Source organism: Borostomias antarcticus (genome assembly GCF_949987555.1).
Source record: "Borostomias antarcticus genome assembly, chromosome: 19".
Lineage (NCBI taxonomy): Eukaryota > Metazoa > Chordata > Actinopteri > Stomiiformes > Stomiidae > Borostomias > Borostomias antarcticus.
The window spans coordinates 8,808,329-8,830,927 of NC_140252.1; the positions used below are offsets into that span (position 1 = coordinate 8,808,329).

Consider the following 22,599-nt stretch of genomic DNA (forward strand, 5'->3'; position numbering starts at 1 on the left):
TGATATGTTACAATGCTATGCTATGTAACAATGCTATACTATGCTTTACTATGCTGTTACAATGCTATACTATGCTATGTTACAATGTTATACTATACTATGCAATGTTACAATGCTATACTATGTTACAATGCTATACTATACTAGGCTATGTTACAATGCTATGCTATGTTACAATGCTATGCTATGCTATGTTACAATGCTATGCTATGTTACAATGCTACACTATGCTATACTATGCTGTTACAATGCTATGTTACAATGCTATACTATGCTATACTATGCTGTTACAATGCTATACTATTCTATACTATGCTATGTTACAATGCTATACTATGCTATGTTACAATGCTATACTATACTATGCTATGTAGCATAGCATAGCATTGTAACATAGCATAGTATAGTATAGCATTGTAACATAACATAGTATAGCATTGTAACAGCATAGTATAGCATAGTATAGCATTGTAACAGCATAGTATAGCATAGTATAGCATTGTAACATAGCATAGTATAGCATTGTAACAGCATAGTATAGCATAGTATAGCATTGTAACATAGCATGGTAGTGTGTGTGGGAGGGTGTGTGTGTGTGCGTTCTCTCTCCAAATCTGCATTACTATTAAGCCAGACACGGGACGTGTTCACACGCACACGCACGCACGCACACATACACACACACACACAGAGCTCCGAGGCCTAACAATGGCTGTGTGGAGCTGGCACCAACTGGAGAAAGAAAATTAGAGTGTGTTCACAAGTGCTGAGGGTTGTGTGTGTTAAACAGAGATAAAAATGATGAATGCGGATGGCTAATGATGTTTAATGACGATGCTGAAGATGAGGGGTGCTGTTGAGTGGAAGTGATGGATGATGGGTACTGTGGCGCCGGATGCTCTGGTCCTTCTGATCAGAACGCCGGCGCTGCCGCAATTTGTTGCGAGGAGCGGCAACATGAATATTTGGAAAGTAGCAATTAAGAGATACTGAGAACATTTCTTCGTTAGCAATAGCAAGTTTAAAACCAAGATCCAATTCCGATCACAACCATTAAAACTATGAAGAGCCATAAAGAAAGCGTGATGAAAAGCCCTGTTTGTATAAGAACCTAAGGGAAGCTTTCGTTCTGGGACGATTCAGATAAAAGCATTAGGATGAACTGGGGAACATTAACCCAGAGAGAAGTATTAGGAGTGTTGGGGAGCGTGTTGGGGAGCGTGTGTAGGAGCGTGCGGAGGAGTGTGTTGGGGAGCGTGTGAAGGAGTGTGTTGGGGAGCGTGTGGAGGAGCGTGTTGAGGAGCGTGTTGAGTAGCGTGTTGGGGAGCGTGTGTAGGAGCGTGTTGGGGAGCATTTTGGGGAGCGTGTGGAGGAGTGTGTTGGGGAGCGTGTTGGGGAGCGTGTTGGGGAGCATGTGGAGGAGCGTGTTGGGAGCGTGTTGGGAGCGTGTTGGGAGCGTGTGGAGGAGAGTGTTGGGGAGCATGTTGGGGAGCGTGTGGAGGAGTGTGTTGGGGAGCGTGTGGAGGAGTGTGTTGGGGAGCGTGTGGGCGAGCGTGTTGGGGAGCGTGTTGGGGAGCGTGTTGAGGCGGCGGGCGACAGCACCTTCCTCTGGTAGAGCTCGTTGGGGGTGGTGGAGCGCAGGCTGAGCAGGCGGTAGGTCTTCATCACGCTGCGCGGGCGCCGGCGGGGCGGGGCGAAGCGCTCCATCTCCGTGGCATAGTAGAGGCCCCGCTGGACCAGGCCCAGGTAGCGCGCCCTGGCCGAACACTCGTCCTCCGAGTCCCAGTCCTCGTCCTCGTCCTCGCTGCCCCCGCCGGCTCCGCCCAGGCTGCTCTCCAGACGGCCGCGCTTCGGGGCCTGCCGTACCTCGCACTGAAACAAACACACCCTCAGCCTCGCCTCGCACTGAAACAAAGACACGCTCAGCACACAGCGCCACGGGGGCGGGGCTAGGCCCGGCTGCTTAGCAACATCAAGTCTGTGACACACACGCACGCACGCGTACACACACACATCTGTGTCTGTAAGTGTATCTGTAGCCAGCTTGCTATTGGTGTAAAATGGCTATGAATAATGAATGAATAAATGAGGTACAATGCGTGTGTGTGTGCGCATTTGTGTGTGTGTGTATGTATGTGTGCGTATGTGTATGTGTGCGTGTGTGTGTGTGTGTGTGTATGTGTGTGTGCATGCAAGTGTGTGTCTGTGTCTATTTTTCAGTGTGTGTGTGTGTGTGTGTATGTATATATTTAATGTGTGTGTGATTGTGCTGATGTCAGGGTCTGTGCTGTGGTCCTGCTCCAGGCCATAATTATGACCCCACAGGGTCCTTCCAATACAGGCCTCCTGACTGCTATAGACTAGAGCAACTAACACACTAACACACACACACACACACACACACACACACACACAGAGGGTCCTTCCAATACAGGCCTCCTGACTGCTATAGACTAGAGCAACTAACACACACACACACACACACACACACACACACACACACACACACACACACACACACACACACACACACACACACACACACACACACACACACACACGGTCCTTCCAATACAGGCCTCCTGGCTATATTATAGACTAGCGCCCTGTGAATGAATTTCAAGTCTCAACAAAGTGTTCTGTTTTTCCCATTTACTGTTATTCTTAACTTTGTAGTTCGTTCTCATAGATCAGTCTGTTAGAACTACAAATCCCTCCCTGTGTGACATCACTTCCCTGTCTTCCCCCTGAAACTGTCACTTCCTCTTCTCCTGTATAAACCAACGACCCCTCCTCCCATGCTTCACTCTTGCCTGGAATCACTTCCGGTGCGAGGGTCCGACTCTGCAGAATCGTAACATAGAATAAACTATTGACTTTGTTTAAAACCAGCTTGATCGACCACTCAGCGTGTTCTTTGACAATCTAACTATAATAAGGATAAAAATAACTTTTACAATATGGCGACGAAAATGCTCTAATGGGAACGACTGCTGGATTTCGGGTTGTTTTGGGCTGAATTCACGGACGCGTGACGTGCTTTTCTCAAAGAACGGGGGATTTCAATCTCGGGGACGCACACACTAGCCGGTGCGGGTTTTCCCCCGAGGCCCGAGTCAGCCTGAACTTGCTGGAATTCTGGTACGTTGTTTGAACCTAGTTTAAGAGTGGTCCCTTTGTTTGTTCAGCTGTGTGATAAACTTAGACAATAGTGTTTATTCGAGCCGGTGTCGCGCACACGTGTCCTGGGTAGAAAGTCGGTTTTTGAACCGCATGTTCGCTTAAAGACCAATATACCAGGGTTGGTTTTGTAAGCGTTCATTTTTGAGGACGGGTGTGTTTAGTACTACACAACGTCTCACTTTCGGAAAGCCTGCTCTTTTGATTGTTTTGGGATCCGCGTTGTGGGGGGTTGCCGCGGCGCGTGAGAGCTTGTTATCTTGGGCTCATTATTTCTTTTTATTTCTGTATCTCGTGTTGTGAAGGAGCACGACACGAAGATGGCTGTTTCACTTCGAAAGGTTATTTGGAATCCCCGGGGGGGTTAGCTAGGTAGTCGTACCTACGACATAATCCTTAATTTGTTTCGTTTTGTTTTTATACTTGGATGTCTGTTTGTGCTGCGTTTTGTGTTTCATGTGAAGCTGAGGCTTCTTAAATGTTTGGTCCATTGTATGTTTGAGTCTACGCCAAGGTAGATCTGTTTTTGTTTTGGGATTTGAGGTCCTGTTTAACTGTTGAAACCCATGGTTATGTTGGGTGTTTTGGTTTTATGCAGGGTTTTGGTTTGTGTACATTTGTGATTGATTTTCATGCTAGCTGCATTCTAGCTAGGCTACTGTTCTTTTTCTGCTCCAAACTAGCTACAAACTAGCTATCTTCTCTGTTCTATTGTTTCAATGTGCTAGCTGCCTCATCCACATGTTGATTTACCCACGTGTTAGTTAGTTCTATCCTCTGTGCACACGTGGTTAACTTCCTGGTTTGCTGCTTGTGTGAAAAAAAAAAAAGAGAGACTTCCTGTTCCTCTTTTCCATTTGAGGATCGACCATTTTGGCTTCTGATGACTGCCATCTTGGGAAAAAAAAAATATATAACAGGATAAAAAAACAAACAAGTATCTCTCAGCACAGCAGTAATTTGGTTGACTGAACGTGTTTAGTTTTTTTTCTGTAACTTTTTAATTACATTGTTTGTTCTAATATTTTCTTTTAAAATGGGAGTTACTTTTAGTACAAGAAAGCATGTGTGTGAGAATAGTGAAGGGACAGATAGGCCCCCTTCCTGTTCTGACCTCCTATCCAAACAAGAGTTTTGTTGTTTCAGGCCATGTCCCTTATTAAGCAGATGTAAACGGTTTCAACCAACCCCCAATACTGGCCCCCTCCTTGTTATGACACCTATCCAAACAAGAGTTTTGTTGGTTCAGGCCATGTCCGTTCCTGTCCAAACGTCCCTACCAAATGTTATCTCTACGCCTGCTACATCTCAGATAACACCCTTACCCCAAAAAAGGATGTCTGAAATAACGGCCCCCCTAGGTTATTACTCTTCAGACACACCTCCCTCTGGTTCCTCTTTCATTGACCAGCAGGTTGCTTCTCCTATTTCATACCCTCCTGCTGTGTCTCAAATTGGTCTCTCTGTGACCCCATGTCACCATTTTGACACTTCAGTGTCTCTGCCCCATCCCTTTGTTTCTGCTTCTAACTCACAAGTTGACCGTCCAGATTCTGCTGATTCTTTTGAACATCTGGTTAATGAGTTTGGTAAACTATGCTTGCCAATAATCCGTCTGCTAAGTGAACAATGTGAAGCTGAGATAAGAAGGGACTCTGTGAGACGAGCTGCACAGTGTAGGTATTTCAACAATATCGCTCGCACTAAGCAACTACCGATGGAAGTACAGAAAAAACAAGATGGAGGCTATAGAGATAATCAGAGATATTCACAACAAAACAGCAGGGTTTACAAATCTGATCAGCGCTGTTATTTTTGCAACCGCAAAGGACATTTACAGAGGACATGTAGACTATATGCTAAATTTCAAAAGTCTTCTGTTAATACTCCACAGGGTGGTGGATTCTGACTAGATAAGATAGATATTTCAGTAGGGAAAGTCTAGGGAGAGTGAGAGTGTACGTGACAGGGGGGGGGGGGGAGGGTAAAGGTAAGAGAAAAAAGAAAATATTCATATTTGCCAATATCTTAGTCTTATACATATTGTCTGACAACCCAATTTTGAGAATTTTGTTTTGTTTAAGATTTCATGTTTTACTGATTTCAGATGCACATTCATTGGTTTTGAGTTTTACAGAGAATTGACGTTCCTGGACTACCGGATAAATGCCAAACCGGTTGGAACCGCAAGTATTTTAATAAATTGAAATGACTGCCACTTAAAGTTGTGTTAGATGATGCTAACTTCAAACTCAATTCACTGTATTGTCATGTTAACTTAATATGCTCAGATCTGTTTTGCAAACTAGTTTTCGGAGGTGTGACTCCAACGGGATTGATATCATCCAGCCCTTAGAGGGTTTAACTAATTGGACATATTCTTGGAAAAAAATAAAAAAAGAAAAAGAAAAGACATCACTCCAATTTATCAAAACTGCGGTCTATGATTTATTTTGTTATGTTTATGTGCCTCCGGCGCATAATTTCTAAGAATTGGTGTTACCCACAAGAGTGGTGAGAAATTGAAATGTCTTTTATTTTGTCTGTCTTTTATTGTATGTAAACTGCCCATGCAGCTCTGTCTGTGCATCTGACGGCCCACAGAGACAGCTGCATGGTAAAACAAATGTGTCACGTATTATTTCTGAAGTTTGTTTACAGAGTAGACACAGGCACGGGACAACAGATGGAGGCTGCTCCAAGAATTGGATACAACCGGGGTAACCGACTTCCCATTTAGATGGGCTGACACCTTGGTTCGTGGGGACGCTGGTCAAACGCCTCACCCCCACGTTGCCCAACTGACTGTGGGTAAGAGATAGATATGATCTAGGCTAAATTTAAGAATAGTAACCAAGTGGTTGTCAGACCCAAGGAACCATCACGTCCTAAAGCGTGCTCATAACTCTCTGTCCTCAAACGCAGAAATGTGGTTATTGAAATTGAGCTCAACTTATAACACCCCTAGTGTTCTATTGGGAACGGTTTAGATAATTATATTTGTTCAGGCTTTAAGAACCGCATATGAAGCTATTAATTTAATGTGTTTTTGGTTTGAGTAATGCATTTTTTTCCATTTGTTCACCCTGATTTAAGGGAATTTTTGTTTTTACCATTAGAGGGCGCTGTTTTACATAATGTGTTGGCGCCCCCCTTTTTAAATGATTATTTTGAATAACAATTTCTTGTTAGAAACAAGGACTCATGGTTTGATGATACGAATATGTTGTTTTATTTTAGGAAATGGCCATAGAATTTCTAAGACCTAAATCTAATTGGTGCGTGAGCAGGTTAATTACCTTGGTCATTTAATAATGATAAATAAACAAAGGCACTGCTTGGGAATAGACTACTGCAGAGTCTATCCCTGATTTAGCAGACATAACCCTCATTAGACAAAAGCTAGCTCCACTTGACAAGATTACATGGACTGACGAGCCCGACTGGCTCTAACAATGACTACACCCTGTTTAAGACTTGACTCTGTTAAAATGACTTGGGTCCTACTTGAAATCAGTGGCAGCTACCACTGGTGCTGTTTTAGACCTAGTAGCACTGCGCACACAGTTTTGTCCATGTCCGGCATGTTGTGTCTATTCATCTTTTACATCGCACCTACACACAGCGTGGCTGCTGCTTTAATAAGAATGAACTGTTGACCGTGCATTTCAAAGATGCACTGTTCTTAACTCTGCTTCCTCCTCCAGAAGGCAGAGAGACATGACTCAACATATTGACCGAGATCAATTAAGCCACGCTCAAACCTCTCAGATATTCTCCTCTCACTCTGATTTTGAATGAATGCTCATTTCATAGTAAGCATAACCTATACTGCATATTCCATGCCTTCATTATGTTTTCAAATTAGCACACTGACCAGATCATGTTTCAAAAAAGAGGGGGAGTAAAGGATGTTATCAAGTTAACTGGTTGTTGCTAATGAAACAGACTAGTAGTAGTGAAGAAGGTAATGAAGAAGTTGAATTGAAGGTAGTGAGGAAGTTGAATTGAAGGTAGTGAGGAAGTTGAATTGAAGGTAGTGAGGAGGTTGAATTGAAGGAAATTAGAAAGTAGTTGAAAGAACAAGATGCAGAGCTGAAGAAGAAACTTAATGTGTAATATTTTAAGATGGTGGCAAAGGCCAAGCTCCTATTGAAATCTCTGATCCTGTGTCCATAGGTAGTATGGCTGCTAACTCCGCTGCTAAAAGCTGCGGTGCTGTCCTGTTTTGTCTATGCTGTCTCTCATCTGTGGATTCACAGGTCTCTGCCGACCTGAGAGAGCCGACCTGCATCATTTCCAACCAGGCCAATGGGTTGTGAGCAGAGACCTGAAACCAGAGTGCCCGTTGGCTGGGCCCGTACCAGTTCCTGCTGCTAACCCAGACGTAGCAGAGAGGACTTTGTGGGTACACGCCAGCCACTGCAGGCTGGTTCCGGACGAGGCACCCGGCCCGAGGATTCAACAACCAAGATGCAATATCCTGTGTCACCACCAGGGCGAAAGCTCACTCTCTGGTCTCCTCAGATGAGAAATCAGACAAAGAATAACGCACTACTTTTCCTCATTGCTGTCAGGATGACAACTCTGACCACCACTCCAGCAAAACACGATCATGGGCCACCACACTGTGGCTTCCTCTGAGGAGGAGCTATTGAAAGAAGTGACCGTGCCTGTCACCTCCTTCCCAGGATCGTTATGGCAACGTGGACAAGCGTTTGTCCTATTTGAATGTTGCACTCCACTTGACTGTTGGGTCTATACGGTAGCGAAGATGTATGGAAAATACTACATTCTGCATATATAAGATTTGAAAGCAACAGAGATTTCCAGGTTATACTGTTGAAACTGTGACTGGAGTTTAGTTTAGAGTGGGTATAGAAGTATTGAAAATTCATAATTATAAAGTTGATCTTTGTAGAAGCTGTTCCAGACTATTCTCAGGGGACTGTGTTTAACTGTGTTTAACTGCTATGCACCTAACTACATCAACCAAGTATTAAAATGAAGCCTAACAGAATTGCATCCACAGGGCTGAACTTGAAAAGCGAGTTAAACAATTTGAAGTGACCTCTTCAATATATCACAGCATGTATTAATATTTTCAGATACAACACATAGATTAGGACAAATTAGTGTTTAAGCGATTTATGAGATGTGAAATTAAGGTTCAGAGAGCCATTCCAAATGGTGTATTTTTGAGCTATAGGGAAATAGCGTATTCAACTTTAAATTGCAACAGTGTCATATGAATGTTATCTTGCTCATGTAATGTCCAGGATTAAGAAGATTGATCACACTCAAATGCAGGGAATTCATCAGCAATCAAACTAGACACCATAGAGCTGTCTCGAATTTTTAATTTAGTTTCAGTATTTTATTTCTCTCATGAACGCATGACACATGATCGCACAATACCAAGTAATTTCAGCCTTAGCTACAGAAGTAAATTACATGGAAAAGATTGTGCTACAAAATAGACTTCCCTTAGAGAGAATACTGGCTATATCTGCTGTTCGGTTAGTTCAGATCCAAATGCTACATTGAGTTCCATGAAGCAAACGATAAAGGTATTCAGATCTTAGATAATGTTCCTAAATGGAATGCTTTTGCAAGTCCTGGATATTCTCAAATATGTGTGTTTTCAATTGTATGTATGTTCTTCATCGTTATTATTTTTTTAATATTCTTAAGTGTATGTTTAAATGCTGTTCCAGATATGCCTATGCTGCCTAAATAATGATAGAAAAAGTTAAATTTACTATTAATTCAATTCAAGATCTTAATGATGTCTGTGCCATTGACATTGACTATTTGGAATATTTTGATACATAATCTGTTGGTTCTAATTTGAATTTTAGGGTTTTCCTCTAAAACAAAGAGTTTTTTTTTTCCCACTCAGTCATGAATATATGATGTCTTAGATTAATAATCATGTTATCTTTTTACCTTGCTTATGCCAAATTAAGGTGAGGAGTTTTGGTACGTGATTGCATATGAGAAGAAAATGATCTTGGTGTGTTAAATAACTTTGAGTTTGTTAAATCTTTATTATGCTCCACCTAGTGGAGAAATAGATTGCTTCCTTTCCATATGTGTAGAATAGGGTTTTTGCCAAAGATGTTGGATTATTTTTATGATAGGCCTATTTTATAATTTGATTTCACATTGTTGATTCTTTCATTTCTATTATAGTTGTGGATATTTAATCCACAAAGTGGGGAATTGTGAATGAATTTCAAGTCTCAACAAAGTGTTCTGTTTTTCCCATTTACTGTTATTCTTAACTTTGTAGTTCGTTCTCATAGATCAGTCTGTTAGAACTACAAATCCCTCCCTGTGTGACATCACTTCCCTGTCTTCCCCCTGAAACTGTCACTTCCTCTTCTCCTGTATAAACCAACGACCCCTCCTCCCATGCTTCACTCTTGCCTGGAATCACTTCCGGTGCGAGGGTCCGACTCTGCAGAATCGTAACATAGAATAAACTATTGACTTTGTTTAAAACCAGCTTGATCGACCACTCAGCGTGTTCTTTGACAATCTAACTATAATAAGGATAAAAATAACTTTTACAGCCCACTAACACACACACACACACGCATGCACGCACGCACACGCACACACACACACGCACACACACGCACACACACACACGCATGCACGCACGCACACGCACACGCACGCACACGCACACACACATGCACACGCACACACACACACACACGCACACACACGCACACACGCACACACACACACACACACACACACACACACACACACACTCAAAACCTAGAGATGTAACGGTATGAAAATGTCCCATCACGATTATAGTGGCCAACAGTATCCCTGTTATCAGTATTATCCTGGTATTGTTAAAGTATCCTTGTTATCAGTATTATTGTGGTATTGTTTAAGCATCAATGTTATCAGTATTATTGTGGTATTGTTTAAGCATCACTGTTATCAGTATTATTGTTTTGTTATTGTTATAGTTTTGTTGTTATTATTTTTTAAACAACTGATACACACACTCAAATTATTTCACCAAGTTTTATATTGAAAACCACAAATAAAATTAAAGCTGCTACGCAGCGATGAGGCGGGGCCAGGCAATTTCAGGCAAGTTTAGGAGCAAGCGAGAGAATAGGAAGACAACAAGAAAGTTGACATTCCAATGCTCATTTTGCATCAGTTGAGGATTGAACTTGTAACCTCTTAGGTTACAAGTTCAGGAGGAGTTAGGTTTAGATATGTTCTTTTCTATTGACCGTTTGAGGGCATAATTCAGAATACTGTAAAAAAAATCATTTTTTGACATAAAATTCTGAAAAAAATCACACTACATCTTGGATATGTTGCCGATATTGTCACTTTTTATGAGGATGATCAGACATTGATTTGGCTAGAATTCGTAGGAACTGTATACAGAACTGTTAACAGTAAAACATGTTGATGCGCTGTTGGCTCAATTTTTCATATTTCAAAAATCTGTGAGGATCGTTTGATAAGGACCGTCTGAAGATACAGTATATACATTTTTGTGTCAATTGAACAAAAAATGTGGGAGGATATAGGTTTGATAGGTTTTACAGTTTATGAAAAAATCAGAGTGATGGACTTCAAAATTCCTGCAAGGTCAGAGCGTATGAAAGTGTTGTCTCACTTGGGACTACATTCACATGGTTTTACAGTGATAGCACCTATGGCTGATTTGTTATGATTTTTTAAAGCTTTAAACTTTAGACTGTTGCTGTAGCGCCACCTTCAGCTTTATTGACCTACAATGCAGGTTGAGGACTTTGGGTATAGTACTGGAGCTATGTGCAAAGTTTGGTGATTTTTTGTCCACGGGAAGTCAGACTTCAGTGGAAGATGGAGAATAATAAGTAGTAATAATAATAATAATAAATATAGCTGCAAGCAGCAATAACGGGGCCAAGCACAATGAACGCATCAAAGCCAACGAGCAAAACACGCCATAGCTACATTGGAGCTATGCATGTGAGCATCTATGTCGCCTGACCAGGTGAATCAGGTCAAATTCATGCAACAGTATCATCATCACCATGATCATCATCATCATCATTATACAACTGCATTCACATTCAATTCATCTGAAGGCGTCAAGTGAGAGTCAGGTCCTTTTTAGAATCTCATTACATTCATTCTATTTTGGTACATATGTTTTAGAACCTATTTCTCTGCATGTCTACATGCCACATGATCATTCTCCAGGCCTTCCATCTGCCTGGAAGGCCCACCTTTACCATCAAGTCTCAGTGCGGGGATTTCTTGATAATTCAGCTACCTATGAAGAACACTCACAACTTTTGTTTCTCTCTACACCTCACAGTTTCCAGAAGAATGCCCCCCCTACACTTGGTGTAAGTAGGCTATGTAGTCTGTGGGCTACTGTCCTCTCCCAGGATGAAGTGTTTAGATTAAAGGCTAAAACCCTCTCCCTGGTTGAAGTGTGTAAGCTATATACTGCAAAAGGTACACTATCCAAACTTGATACTCTTTACCACTCTACCATCCAGTTTGTCACCCATGCCACATACAATACACACCACTGCACTCGTTACTCTTTGGACAACTAACCTTCCCATCAAACCTGTCATAACATTCCCTAGTTTAATCTCATTTGCACCCTTCTCCAACTATCACCTCTCTACCTATGTCACATTTTACACTAAATGCCTCTCACACACTGACTCCTACAAAAGCCAGTTCATTTACAATGGCTCTACACAATATCCAGTCTTAAAGCAGACTTTAAAGATGTACACACACATCAATTCTTTATGAACGCTGATAGCATTTGTGTAACAGAAACATCGCTAGCATCTGCCATAGCCACATTTGAGCTATGCATGTGACTGTCTTTGTCGCCTGACTAGGTACATCAGGTTAAATTCATGCAACAGCATCATCATACAACCACTATCACAGTTAATTCATCTGATGATGTCAAGTGAGTGTCAGGTCCTTTTAAGCATCTCAACACATTTCTTCTTTTTTGGGACATATTTCTAGGACCTATTTATCTGCATGTCTACATCCCACATGGTCATTCTCCCGGCCTTCCATCTGCCTGGGAGACCCACCTTAACAATCAAGTATTACTGCAGGGATAGCTTGACAATTCAGTAATCTGTGAACAACAATCACAATTCTTGTTTCTCTCTTAACCTCACAGTTTTCAGAAGAATGCCCCTCTCCCACCCATACATTTGGTGTAAGTAGGCTATGTAATCTAAGGTCTACTGCGATGTCCCTGGATGAAGCATGTATGCTATAGACCATTTCCTTTCCCTAGATGAAATGTGTATGGTATAGACTACTCCACTCTCCCTAGGCTAATAGTTACTACCCTCTCCCGGGATGAAATGGGAAGAATGGAACTACCCTACAGCATCTAGAAGATTCAAAAACAATCAATAATCTACCCTCTCCCTGGGTATAATTCTGTAGTCTAATTGGCTACTCTCCCTTTTCCTGTGAAGTATGTTATATATAAAATAGCTGATAATAGTGTTTCTGGGAGATTGGAATTGTGTCAATTACCTAAGATTTGCACTTAATGTGTTGCAGTAAACCTAGCCTACAAGGCTACTAATGACATGTCTGTAATGTTTAAGAAGTCTCACAGTTAAAGTAAGGTAATGTCCATCCAATTGACCTGAATGACTACTGTCAAACTAAAGTGGAGTCCATATGCATTCAATTGTAGTGATCTTGATTATTTCAGTTAAACAAGCACATTCTTCATATAAGAAGAGATGACACATTGGTTTAATTCTAGCAATGAAAATACAATGAAAGTGCAATGGGGGTCCCTTTGCACAACAATGCTTATATAAACATCAAAATGTAATCTGACAGTGTTGTGCCCAATTAGTAAGTTGTAGAGCATGCCATCAGCTACCCATACAAGCATTATGAACCCCATTTAGCCACGGGGGGCGCTACAGCAATCAATTGCGTTTAAGCCACTTTTAAGAATTTTGCCTCGTTGTACCGCCACCCTTTGGCCTAACTGCTTCATATTTCTTCAGTTACCTCAAGATATGCTCTGGTACTACTATATCTGTTTTCGGAAATACCATCCAAGCGGTTAGGCCTGAACAGGAAATGAGCTCTCTAGCGCCCCCATTCAGTTAAATCTGGCCAGTAATGGAGGCTTTGCCTCGGGCTGACATTGTCGGTATGAACACAAAGTTTTGTGGTGTTCCATGCATTCCTTCAGATGTTATAGGCCTTTTTGTGAAAAGACACACCCTCTGCAATATTCAATTGCTCATAGTGGCTCTTTTCATCAAGTTTTCTAAATTATGTCGAGATGGAACTTTAGATATTCATTGCTAAATTATATCTACTGTGCTTCATGTAGATTGACAAAACTTCCTAGGAGGAGATAGATTTCAAGTGTTTTTCAAAAAATGCAAAATTGTTGCAAATTAACATAATCCGAAATTATGGCTCCTTGAGGCAAATTTGTTCACCCTGATGAGACATATATGCCTCCAAAGCTGCATGACTCTAGCTCCAACGGGGCATGACATATGACCATTCAAAGTTTGCATTTTAGCCCCTTTTATGTATTTTGTCTTGTTATAGCGCCACCCTGTGGCCAATCAGGCTCTTCTTTCTCCAGTGACCATTAGACATACCCTGGTACCACTGTACCGTGGTTCGGAAAGCTCTGCATGGCGGTTAGGCCTAAACTGAAAATGAGCTCTCTAGCGCCCCCATTTGGTTTGATTTGGCCAATAATGCAGTGGCTGCCTCAGTCTATATCTGCACAGATGTCTACCAAGTGGCGTGGTGTTCTGCACAACCCTTAAGAAATTATAACCCTTCATGTGAAAAGCCACGCCCTCTGCAAATTTCATTGGCTCATAGTTGCTGTTATATTTAACTTTTTCAACTTTTGTCGAGATGGAATTTTAGATATTGTTCCCTAGATTGTGTGTACCGGATGTCATGTAGATTGGTCAAAGTCTCTAGGAGGAGATAGATTTTAAGCGTTTTTCAAAAAATTCAAAATGGCGGAAAATCTATATAACCGGAAGTTATGGGTCCTTGAGGCAAATTTGTTCGTCATGAGGAGAGACATGTGTGCAAATTTTCAGTTCTGTAGGTCAAACGGGGCCTGAGATATGCCTGTTCAAAATTCGCAACTTCAGTCGGCTGCTATAGCGCCCCCTTTTGGCCAATCGATGTGAGACTTGCTCCATGGCTTCAGGCTATAAGCCTCTACCATCGTGCAAAGTTTCGTAAAAAGTTACCAATCGGCTATAGGGCCTGCCATAGACTTCCATGGCAGATGAATAATAATAACACTAACAATAACAATAGGGCTTCGCACCTTCGGTGCTTGGCCCCTAATAAATAGTAATAATAATAATAATAATAATAATAACTAGAAAGTACATTTCCTGGAGAAAATGTGAGGTGGGCTAGCTGCTGCAGCTGTATGTAACAGCTACTGCTAAAACTACTATGGACCAGGCAATCTCCATGCACCCATCGGCAAAGACCGTGCGTCTCTAGCCCACTCAGGGGCTGAGTTGTGGGGTCTGTGGCGTGGACAGTGGCATGGTGGTGAGACTCCGCCCCCTCAGGTCAGAGCTGGTCGAGGACAGTGCACCCCTCTCCGGGCCACCTACCCGCCCGCACCGGTGAAGACCATGTGTCTCTAGCCCACTCAGGGGCTGAGTTGTGGGGCCATGGCGTGGATAGTGGCGTGGGGGTGAGACTCCGCCCCCTCAGGTCAGAGCCAGTCAGGGACAGTGTAGCCCTCTCCGGGCCACCTACCTGACTCAACCGGTGAAGACCGTGTGTCTCTAGCCCACTCAGGGGCTGAGTTGTGGGGCCCGTGGCGTGGATAGTGGTGTGCTGGTTAGGCCCCGCCCCCTTGGGTCACAGCTAGTCGGGGACAGTACAGTGACCTCTGGGCAATTTCAATGCATCCACCAATGAAGACTGTGTCTCTAGCCCACTCAGGGGTTGAGTTGTGGGGCCCGTGGCGTGGATAGTGGCGTGGTGATGAGACTCTACCCCCTCAGGTCAGAGCCAGTCGGGGACAGTGTACCCCTCTCCGGGCCACCTACCTGACTCCACCATGAAGACCTCCGGGCAGAAGGAAGGAAAGAAAGAAGGAAGGAAGGATAGAAGTAAGGGAAGGAAGGAAGGAAGGAAGGAAGGAAGGAAGGAAGGAAGGAAGGAAGGAAGGAAGGAAGGAAGGAAGGAAGGAAAGGAAATGAATGAAGGATCGAAGGAAAGAAAGAAAGAAGGAAGGGAAGGAAGGATGGAAGGAAGGAAAGAAAGGAGGAAGGAAGGATGGAAGGAAGGAAAGAAAGGAGGAAGGAAGGATGGAAGGAAGGAAGGAAAGAAGGAAAGAAGGAAAGAAAGAAGGATGGAAGGAAGGATGGATGGAAGGAAGGATGGAAGGATGGAAGGATGGAAGGAAGGAAGGAAAGAAGGATAGAAGGAAGGGATTGAAGTAAGGAAGGAACGATGGAAGGAGGGAAGGAAGGGAAGGAAGGAAGGAAGGAAAGAAAGAAAGAAGGGAAGGATGGAAGGAAAGCAAGGAAAGAAAGAAAGAAAGCAAGAAGGAAGGAAGGAAGGAATGGAAGGGAGGATGGAAGGAAGGAAGGAAGGATGGAAGGAAGAAAGGAAAGGAAAGATGGAAGGAAAGAAAGAAGGAAGGATGGAAGGACGGGAGGGAAGGAAGGATGGAAGGGAGGATGGAAGGAAGGAAGGAAGGAAGGATGGAAGGAAGAAAGTAAAGGAAGGATGGAAGGAAGAAAGGAAAGGAAGGAAGGAAGGATGGAAGGAAGGAAAGGAAGGAAAGGAAGGAAAGGAAGGATGAAAGGAAGGAAAGAAAGAAGGAAGGAAGGATGGAAGTAAGGGAAGGAAGGAAGGAAGGATGGAAGGAAGGAAGAAAAGGAAATTAATGAAGGATCGAAGGAAAGAAAGAAAGAAGGAAGGGAAGGAAGGATGGAAGGAAGGAAGGATGGAAGGAAGGAAAGAAAGGAGGAAGGAAGGATGGAAGGAAGGAAGGAAAGAAAGAAGGATGGAAGGAAGGAAAGAAAGAAAGAAAGAAGGAAGGATGGAAGGAAGGATGGAAGGAAAGAAGGATGGAAGGAAGGGATGGAAGGAAGGAACGATGGAAGGAAGGAAGGAAGGAAGGGAAGGAAGGAAGGAAAGAAAGAAAGAAGGAAGGGAAGGATGGAAGGAAAGCAAGTATAGAAAGAAAGAAAGCAAGAAGGAAGGAAAGAAGGAAGGATGGAAGGAAGGATGGAAGGAAAGAAGGATGGAAGGAAGGGATGGAAGGAAGGAACGATGGAAGGAAGGAAGGAAGGGAAGGAAGGAAGGAAAGAAAGAAAGAAGGAAGGGAAGGATGGAAGGAAGGAAAGCAAGTATAGAAAGAAAGAAAGCAAGAAGGAAGGAAGGAAGGAAGGAATGGAAGGAAGGATGGAAGGATGGAAGGATGGAAGGAAGGAAGGAAGGAAAGAAGGAAGGAAAGAAGGAAGGAAGGAAGGAAAGGAAGGAAAGATGGAAGGAAGGAAGGAAAGGAAGGAAGGAAGGAAGGATGGAAGGAAGGAAGGAAGGAAGGAAGGAAGGAAAGAAAGAAGGAAGGAAGGGAAGGAAGGATGGAAGGAAGGAAGGAAGGATGGAAGGAAAGGAAGGAAAGGAAGGATGGAAGGATGGAAGGATGGAAGGATGGAAGGAAGGAAGGAAAGAAAGAAAGAAAGAAAGAAAGAAAGAAAGAAGGAAGGATGGAAGTAAGGGAAGGATGGAAGTAAGGGAAGGAAGGATGGAAGGAAGGAAGGAAAGGAAAGGAATGAAGGATCGAAGGAAAGGAAGAAAGAAGGAAGGGAAGGGAAGGAAGGAAGGAAGGATGGATGGAAGGATGGATGGAAGGAAGGAAGGAAAGAAAGGAGGAAGGAAGGAAAGAAAGGAGGAAGGAAGGAAGGATGGAAGGAAGGAAGGAAAGAAAGATGGAAGGAAGGAAAGGAAGGATGGAAGGAAGGAAGGAAGGATGGAAGGAAGGAAGGAAGGAAGGAAGGAAGGAAGGAAGGATGGAAGGATGGAAGGAAGGGAAGGATGGAAGGAAGGATGGAAGAAAGGATGGAAGGAAGGAAGGAAAGAAGGAAGGATGGAAGGAAGGGAAGGATGGAAGGAAGGAAGGAAGGAAGGAAGGATGGAAGGAAGGAAGGAAGGAAGGAAAGAAAGAAGGAAGGGAAGGAAGGATGGAAGGAAGGAAGGAAGGAAGGAAGGAAAGAAGGAAGGAAGGGAAGGAAGGATGGAAGGATGGAAGGAAGGATGGAAGGAAGGAAAGGAAAGGAAGGAAAGGAAGGATGGAAGGATGGAAGGATGGAAGGATGGAAGGATGGAAGGAAGGAAAGAAGGAAGGAAGGAAGGAATATGAATGCTACCACAGTAGTCAATAAAGGGTGCCTGTACAGAGAGCATGCACGTGTCCCCAAATTCAAATCCCAACTGACACTGAGCATCCTCTCATTCACTTCAATGGAAAGGCATGTTGGCTTCAGACAGCTCTCTCTCAAAAAGTATAAAGGTCACAGCCTAGATTTTGACACCGTATGAATCCTGAGAAAATGCTGAACATTTTAGGCTATTATATGTCCGTGTAGCTTAAAAACTGTAGGCATTGCGACAAGTTAGAAAAAGAGTAAAAATGCAAAATTAGCAGCTCAAAAGCTAGAGTGTGTTGCCATACGTTTCAATGAGGAGCGCAGTTGCCGAACAAATCGTCATACAGCGAAAACTATACGTCATACGGCTTAGATACTTACATTGTACGAATCAGCACAGTTGTGTGAACATTTTGATGTATAATATGTGTGTGAGCTTTCAAAACTGTAGGAGTGCCAGCAGTTTACAAAATGTGTGAATATTTTCAAAGCAACTGCTGCCACCACTCTAAAAACATAAAATTTCTGAACATTCCAAAAGCAGTTTCAAGCAGTTTCAATAGGACAAAAAAATGTTTTAAAAGTTAAATTTCTTAAAAACTATAACAAATATCAAAAATCTGAATGGATCCGTTCAAGAGCTGAACGTCATGAACATTTTAAAGTTTGAATGAAGTTTCTAGGACAAAGTATGAAGAACTAGTTAAGGTTCAAAAAAGCGGGGAGAATAATAATAAAGAAAGAAAGAAAGAAAGAAAGAAAGAAAGAAAGAAAGAAAGAAAGAAAGAAAGAAAGAAAGAAAGAAAGAAAGAAAGAAAGAAAGAAAGAAAGAAAGAAAGAAAGAAATAGTGGGAATATCACAAGTTGAGCTTGCTTCTGCAAGCTAGCCCACCTAAAAATAATATAGGCAAATACAATAGGGTTCCGGCAGCTACGCTGCCTGGCCCCTAATTAAGACAGGCAGGTTACATACATGACACACATACATACTAACCCTAACCCTACGAGTCATGACTGCACTCTCCTGGCATACGTCGACAGCGTTGGCAGCGTCCACGTCTTCGACCTGATGAGCAGCGAGCTCTTCGTCATTCCCACGGTAACTTCCCATCGTTTCCTGTTCACTAGCCTGGGTTTGTTTCTTGTTCACTAGCCTGGGTTTGTTTCCCGTTCACTAGCCTGGGTTTGTTTCCTGTTCACTAGCCTGGGTTTGTTTCCTGTTCACTAGCCTGGGTTTGTTTCCTGTTCACTAGCCTGGGTTTGTTTCCTGTTCACTAGCCTGGGTTTTCACTTCCTGCTATTCTAGTGAACTATGTCCCTCTGAACTACCTGCACTGCCTTTGACCACACCACCAGTCCACAAGGTGAACAGCACAGGGCATTTGTTTCAGAGTGTTTTGGTATTAGGTGAACCTAGACGTTGTACTGGCTACGGATGAGAGACAGACAGGACCCAGCGACTGTTGCTGTAGCGCCACCTTCAGGTTTATTGACCTACAATGCAGGCTGAGGACTTTGGGTATAGTACTGGAGCTATGTGCAAATTTTGGTGATTTTTTGTCCACGGGAAGTAAGACTTCAGTGGAAGATGGAGAATAATAATAATATAGGCAAATACAATAGGGTTCCGGCAGCTACGCTGCCTGGCCCCTAATGAGCAGCATTATGCACTTTTTGTTTGTGTAAACATTAAATTAATGCGTCTTGGAGCAACAACTTTGGTTGATGCTGGACGGTATTTAAAGTGAAATCAAACAAGGTTTAGAGATGATTTTATTGAGATAAACCACGATAAAATCTGATTAAATTTATCATTATACCGGTAATCGTTACATCCCTAACACACACATACACACACACACTTGGACGATAACTCGTTAACCAATCAACCGATCATCCATTCAGCTGTCTCACTTCCTCTCTGCTCCAAAGGTCCACTCTCCGTTTACCAATGGGAGCAAACGACAGGCTGTAACCAGGCGGCCGTCCGCGCCGCCATCTTGGATCTAACTGTCCTGTCCCCTTGTCTTCTCCCCCCCCCCCCCCTCTCTAGTACCCCGTTCTCCTCCCCCCCTCTCTCTAGTACATCGTTCTCCTCTCCCCCCCTCTCTCTAGTACCCCGTTCTCCTCCCCCCCTCTCTCTAGTACATCGTTCTCCTCCCCCCCTCTCTCTAGTACATCGTTCTCCTCTCCCCCCCTCTCTCTAGTACATCGTTCTCCTCTCCCCCCTCTCTCTAGAACCCCGTTCTCCTCTCCCCCTCTCTCTCTAGTACCCCGTTCTCCTCTCCCCCCCTCTCTAGTGCCCGTTCTCCTCCCCCTCTCTCTCTAGTGCCCCGTTCTCCTCCCCCTCTCTCTCTAGTACCCCGTTGTACTCTCCCCCCTTCTCTCTAGAACCCCGCTCTCCTCTCCCCCCCTCTCTCTACTACCCCGTTCTCCTCCCCCTCTCTCTCTAGTACCCCGTTGTCCTCTCCCCCCTTCTCTCTAGAACCCCGCTCTCCTCTCCCCCCCTCTCTCTAGTACCCCGTTCTCCTCCCCCTCTATCACACACACAAACACACTCACGGGTTCAATGATCTTAGAACAGACAACGCATTCAGATAAACGCATTGACAATGGGCCTGGGCCAGCCTGCGCTTAAAGTACACACACTCACACTCACACTCACACTCACACTCTCACACACACACACACACACACACACACCTATTGCTCATCAAGCTTTACTTCAAGCCTTTACCTCCAGGCTGAGGAAGCCTCCGTCGTGGGCGGGGGTAACCCGTGGCGACGGCTCGAACCACTCGCAGGACTTCCCCAGCAGGTTGCGGAGGTTCCGGACCGACGCCACGGTCAGCGCGCCAGAGCAGCGCGCCAGGATCACCACACGCTCGCTCCACCAGCACACCTCTACCAGGGGGTAGTACCGCTCCCGGTCTGAGCACACACACACGCGCACGCACACGCACACGCACACACACACACACACACACACACACACACACACACACACACACACACACACACACACACACACACACACACACACACACACACAGGTATAGATTAGGTAAACACATACACGGACACAGCAATATACAGGGATGTACTTGTAACCAAGATGTCCACTTGTGTGACATACTGTACATGACACACACACCAGAGGGCCCACACACACACACACACACAAACACAGAGGACACACACACACACACACACACACACAGAGGACACACACACACACAGACCTGCAAACTCCCGAGAGTGAAAAAGGTGACAGGTCCGAAACCAAGTTATGGTAGGGGGGTCCGGGGGCATCCTCCCCATGAAGACATTTTTTGTGATTTTAATATGCAAATGACGCTTTTTTGAGCGTTTTGAAACTAGAATTTCTGTGTGCGAGTAGATACATGGCTCTTGCGAGGCGCATAGTATATCCATCCCAATTACAACCCCAAATACAATTATGTAGATGTCCAGATTCCCAGTTGAAACATTTTAATCAGAATTTCAATGTTTCTTTTTCCCTAAAAAGAGAGAACAGATATCTCATAAAAACTTAGTTATTTACTTAAGCAACCAAACAATTACTTTTTTACACATTATTCTCCCTGTTGCCTCTCAAAAAAAGACAACCAATCTTCATTGCCTGAAATGCAGGAAAGAATAAGACAGGGAGACATGAGCTTTTAGGGATGCTCCGATCTGATTTTTTTGGGCCAATACCGATCACCGATTATTTTCCTCAGAATCGGCCTATACCGATACCGATTTATAAAAAAACACACAAAAAACGACTTCTCGTCTTAGAATGGTCTTACCCATATTATTGTATCGATATGATGACACTGTCTTTGCTTGCATATTTTTAGATTAAGGTTGCCCATTATTATCACTTATTAACTGATGAATAGGCCCTCCAAATATTATTCTGTATATATCAGATTCAGTAGACTTCATACTAGAGGTCTTCTCGGGTCTAAAATGTGGACCCGAAACCAAGATGGACCCGAGACATTCGTTCCGAGATCCGACTAAACCCGCTAATTTTTTAAAATATGTATACCGGACCCGATTTTGTCCGAGAGCAGGAGTTGGACAGAGACCCGAGACCCGAGTCGGATCGGGTATTTTACGGATCCGACAGGTAGTAGTAGCAAGTAGCCTAGTAGCATTAATCGCATAGGCTGTCACGGCTGTTGGCTTGCATGCTGTTGCATCACAGTTGGATGGAATTGCGATTTATCTTCTCAATCTCGACAGGATCAATCGCTGTTTTGTCAGGCTGTGATGTGGCAGCATGGAAATGTAACGGTCTTAAATAAATAAGGCTACACAAAGCTGACGCTAGGTTTTACCTCTTTATATTCATTTTCTTTCAGCTTCTTTTTCACAAGGTAGGCTACTGGTCGCGGCCGCGGTTTCACTGAATACGCGTCATGTGTTTTTCTCGGGTATTACGCATAATGATAAACAGACCCGAGGTAATAGAAGGATCCACCCGAACCCAATTGACCATAATAAAAGCGTGGAAATGTGGACCCGGACCCGTAGGGGTCTCGGGTCCGGTTCGGGTCCTCTCGGATTCACCCGACCCGTGAAGACCTCTACTTCATACTTCAGTATACAGTATACCATTAGGACCAATGCCAAGTGAGGTTGGCACAAGGTAGGCTACTGGTGGTGGCTGCCGTGTCTCCGCTCGCGTCGCGGCCGCGGTCTCACTGAATACGCGTCATGTGTTTTTCTCGGGTATTACGCATAATGATAAACAGACCCGAGGTAATAGAAGGATCCACCCGAACCCAATTGACCATAATAAAAGCGTGGAAATGTGGACCCGGACCCGTAGGGGTCTCGGGTCCGGTTCGGGTCCTCTCGGATTTACCCGACCCGTGAAGACCTCTACTTCATACTTCAGTATACAGTATACCATTAGGACCAATGCCAAGTGAGGTTGGCACAAGGTAGGCTA

At 43.7% G+C, this 22,599-nt stretch overlaps 1 protein-coding gene across 3 annotated transcripts in view; it reads right to left on the reverse strand.

Moving 5' to 3' along the window:
- The window catches only part of nbas (NBAS subunit of NRZ tethering complex), a gene marked incomplete at its 5' end in the record, with an annotated part of 391,676 nt that overhangs the window by 344,235 nt on the left and 24,842 nt on the right, over positions 1–22,599 (reverse strand). For all 3 annotated transcript variants that reach the window (XR_014630909.1, XR_014630910.1, XM_084453787.1), the window contains 2 exons: positions 1,603–1,872; positions 20,368–20,561. Coding sequence is in view for 1 of the 3 variants with exons in the window: in XM_084453787.1 (XP_084309913.1) it covers positions 1,603–1,872; positions 20,368–20,561 (464 nt within the window). The remainder of the gene's footprint in view (positions 1–1,602; positions 1,873–20,367; positions 20,562–22,599) is intronic.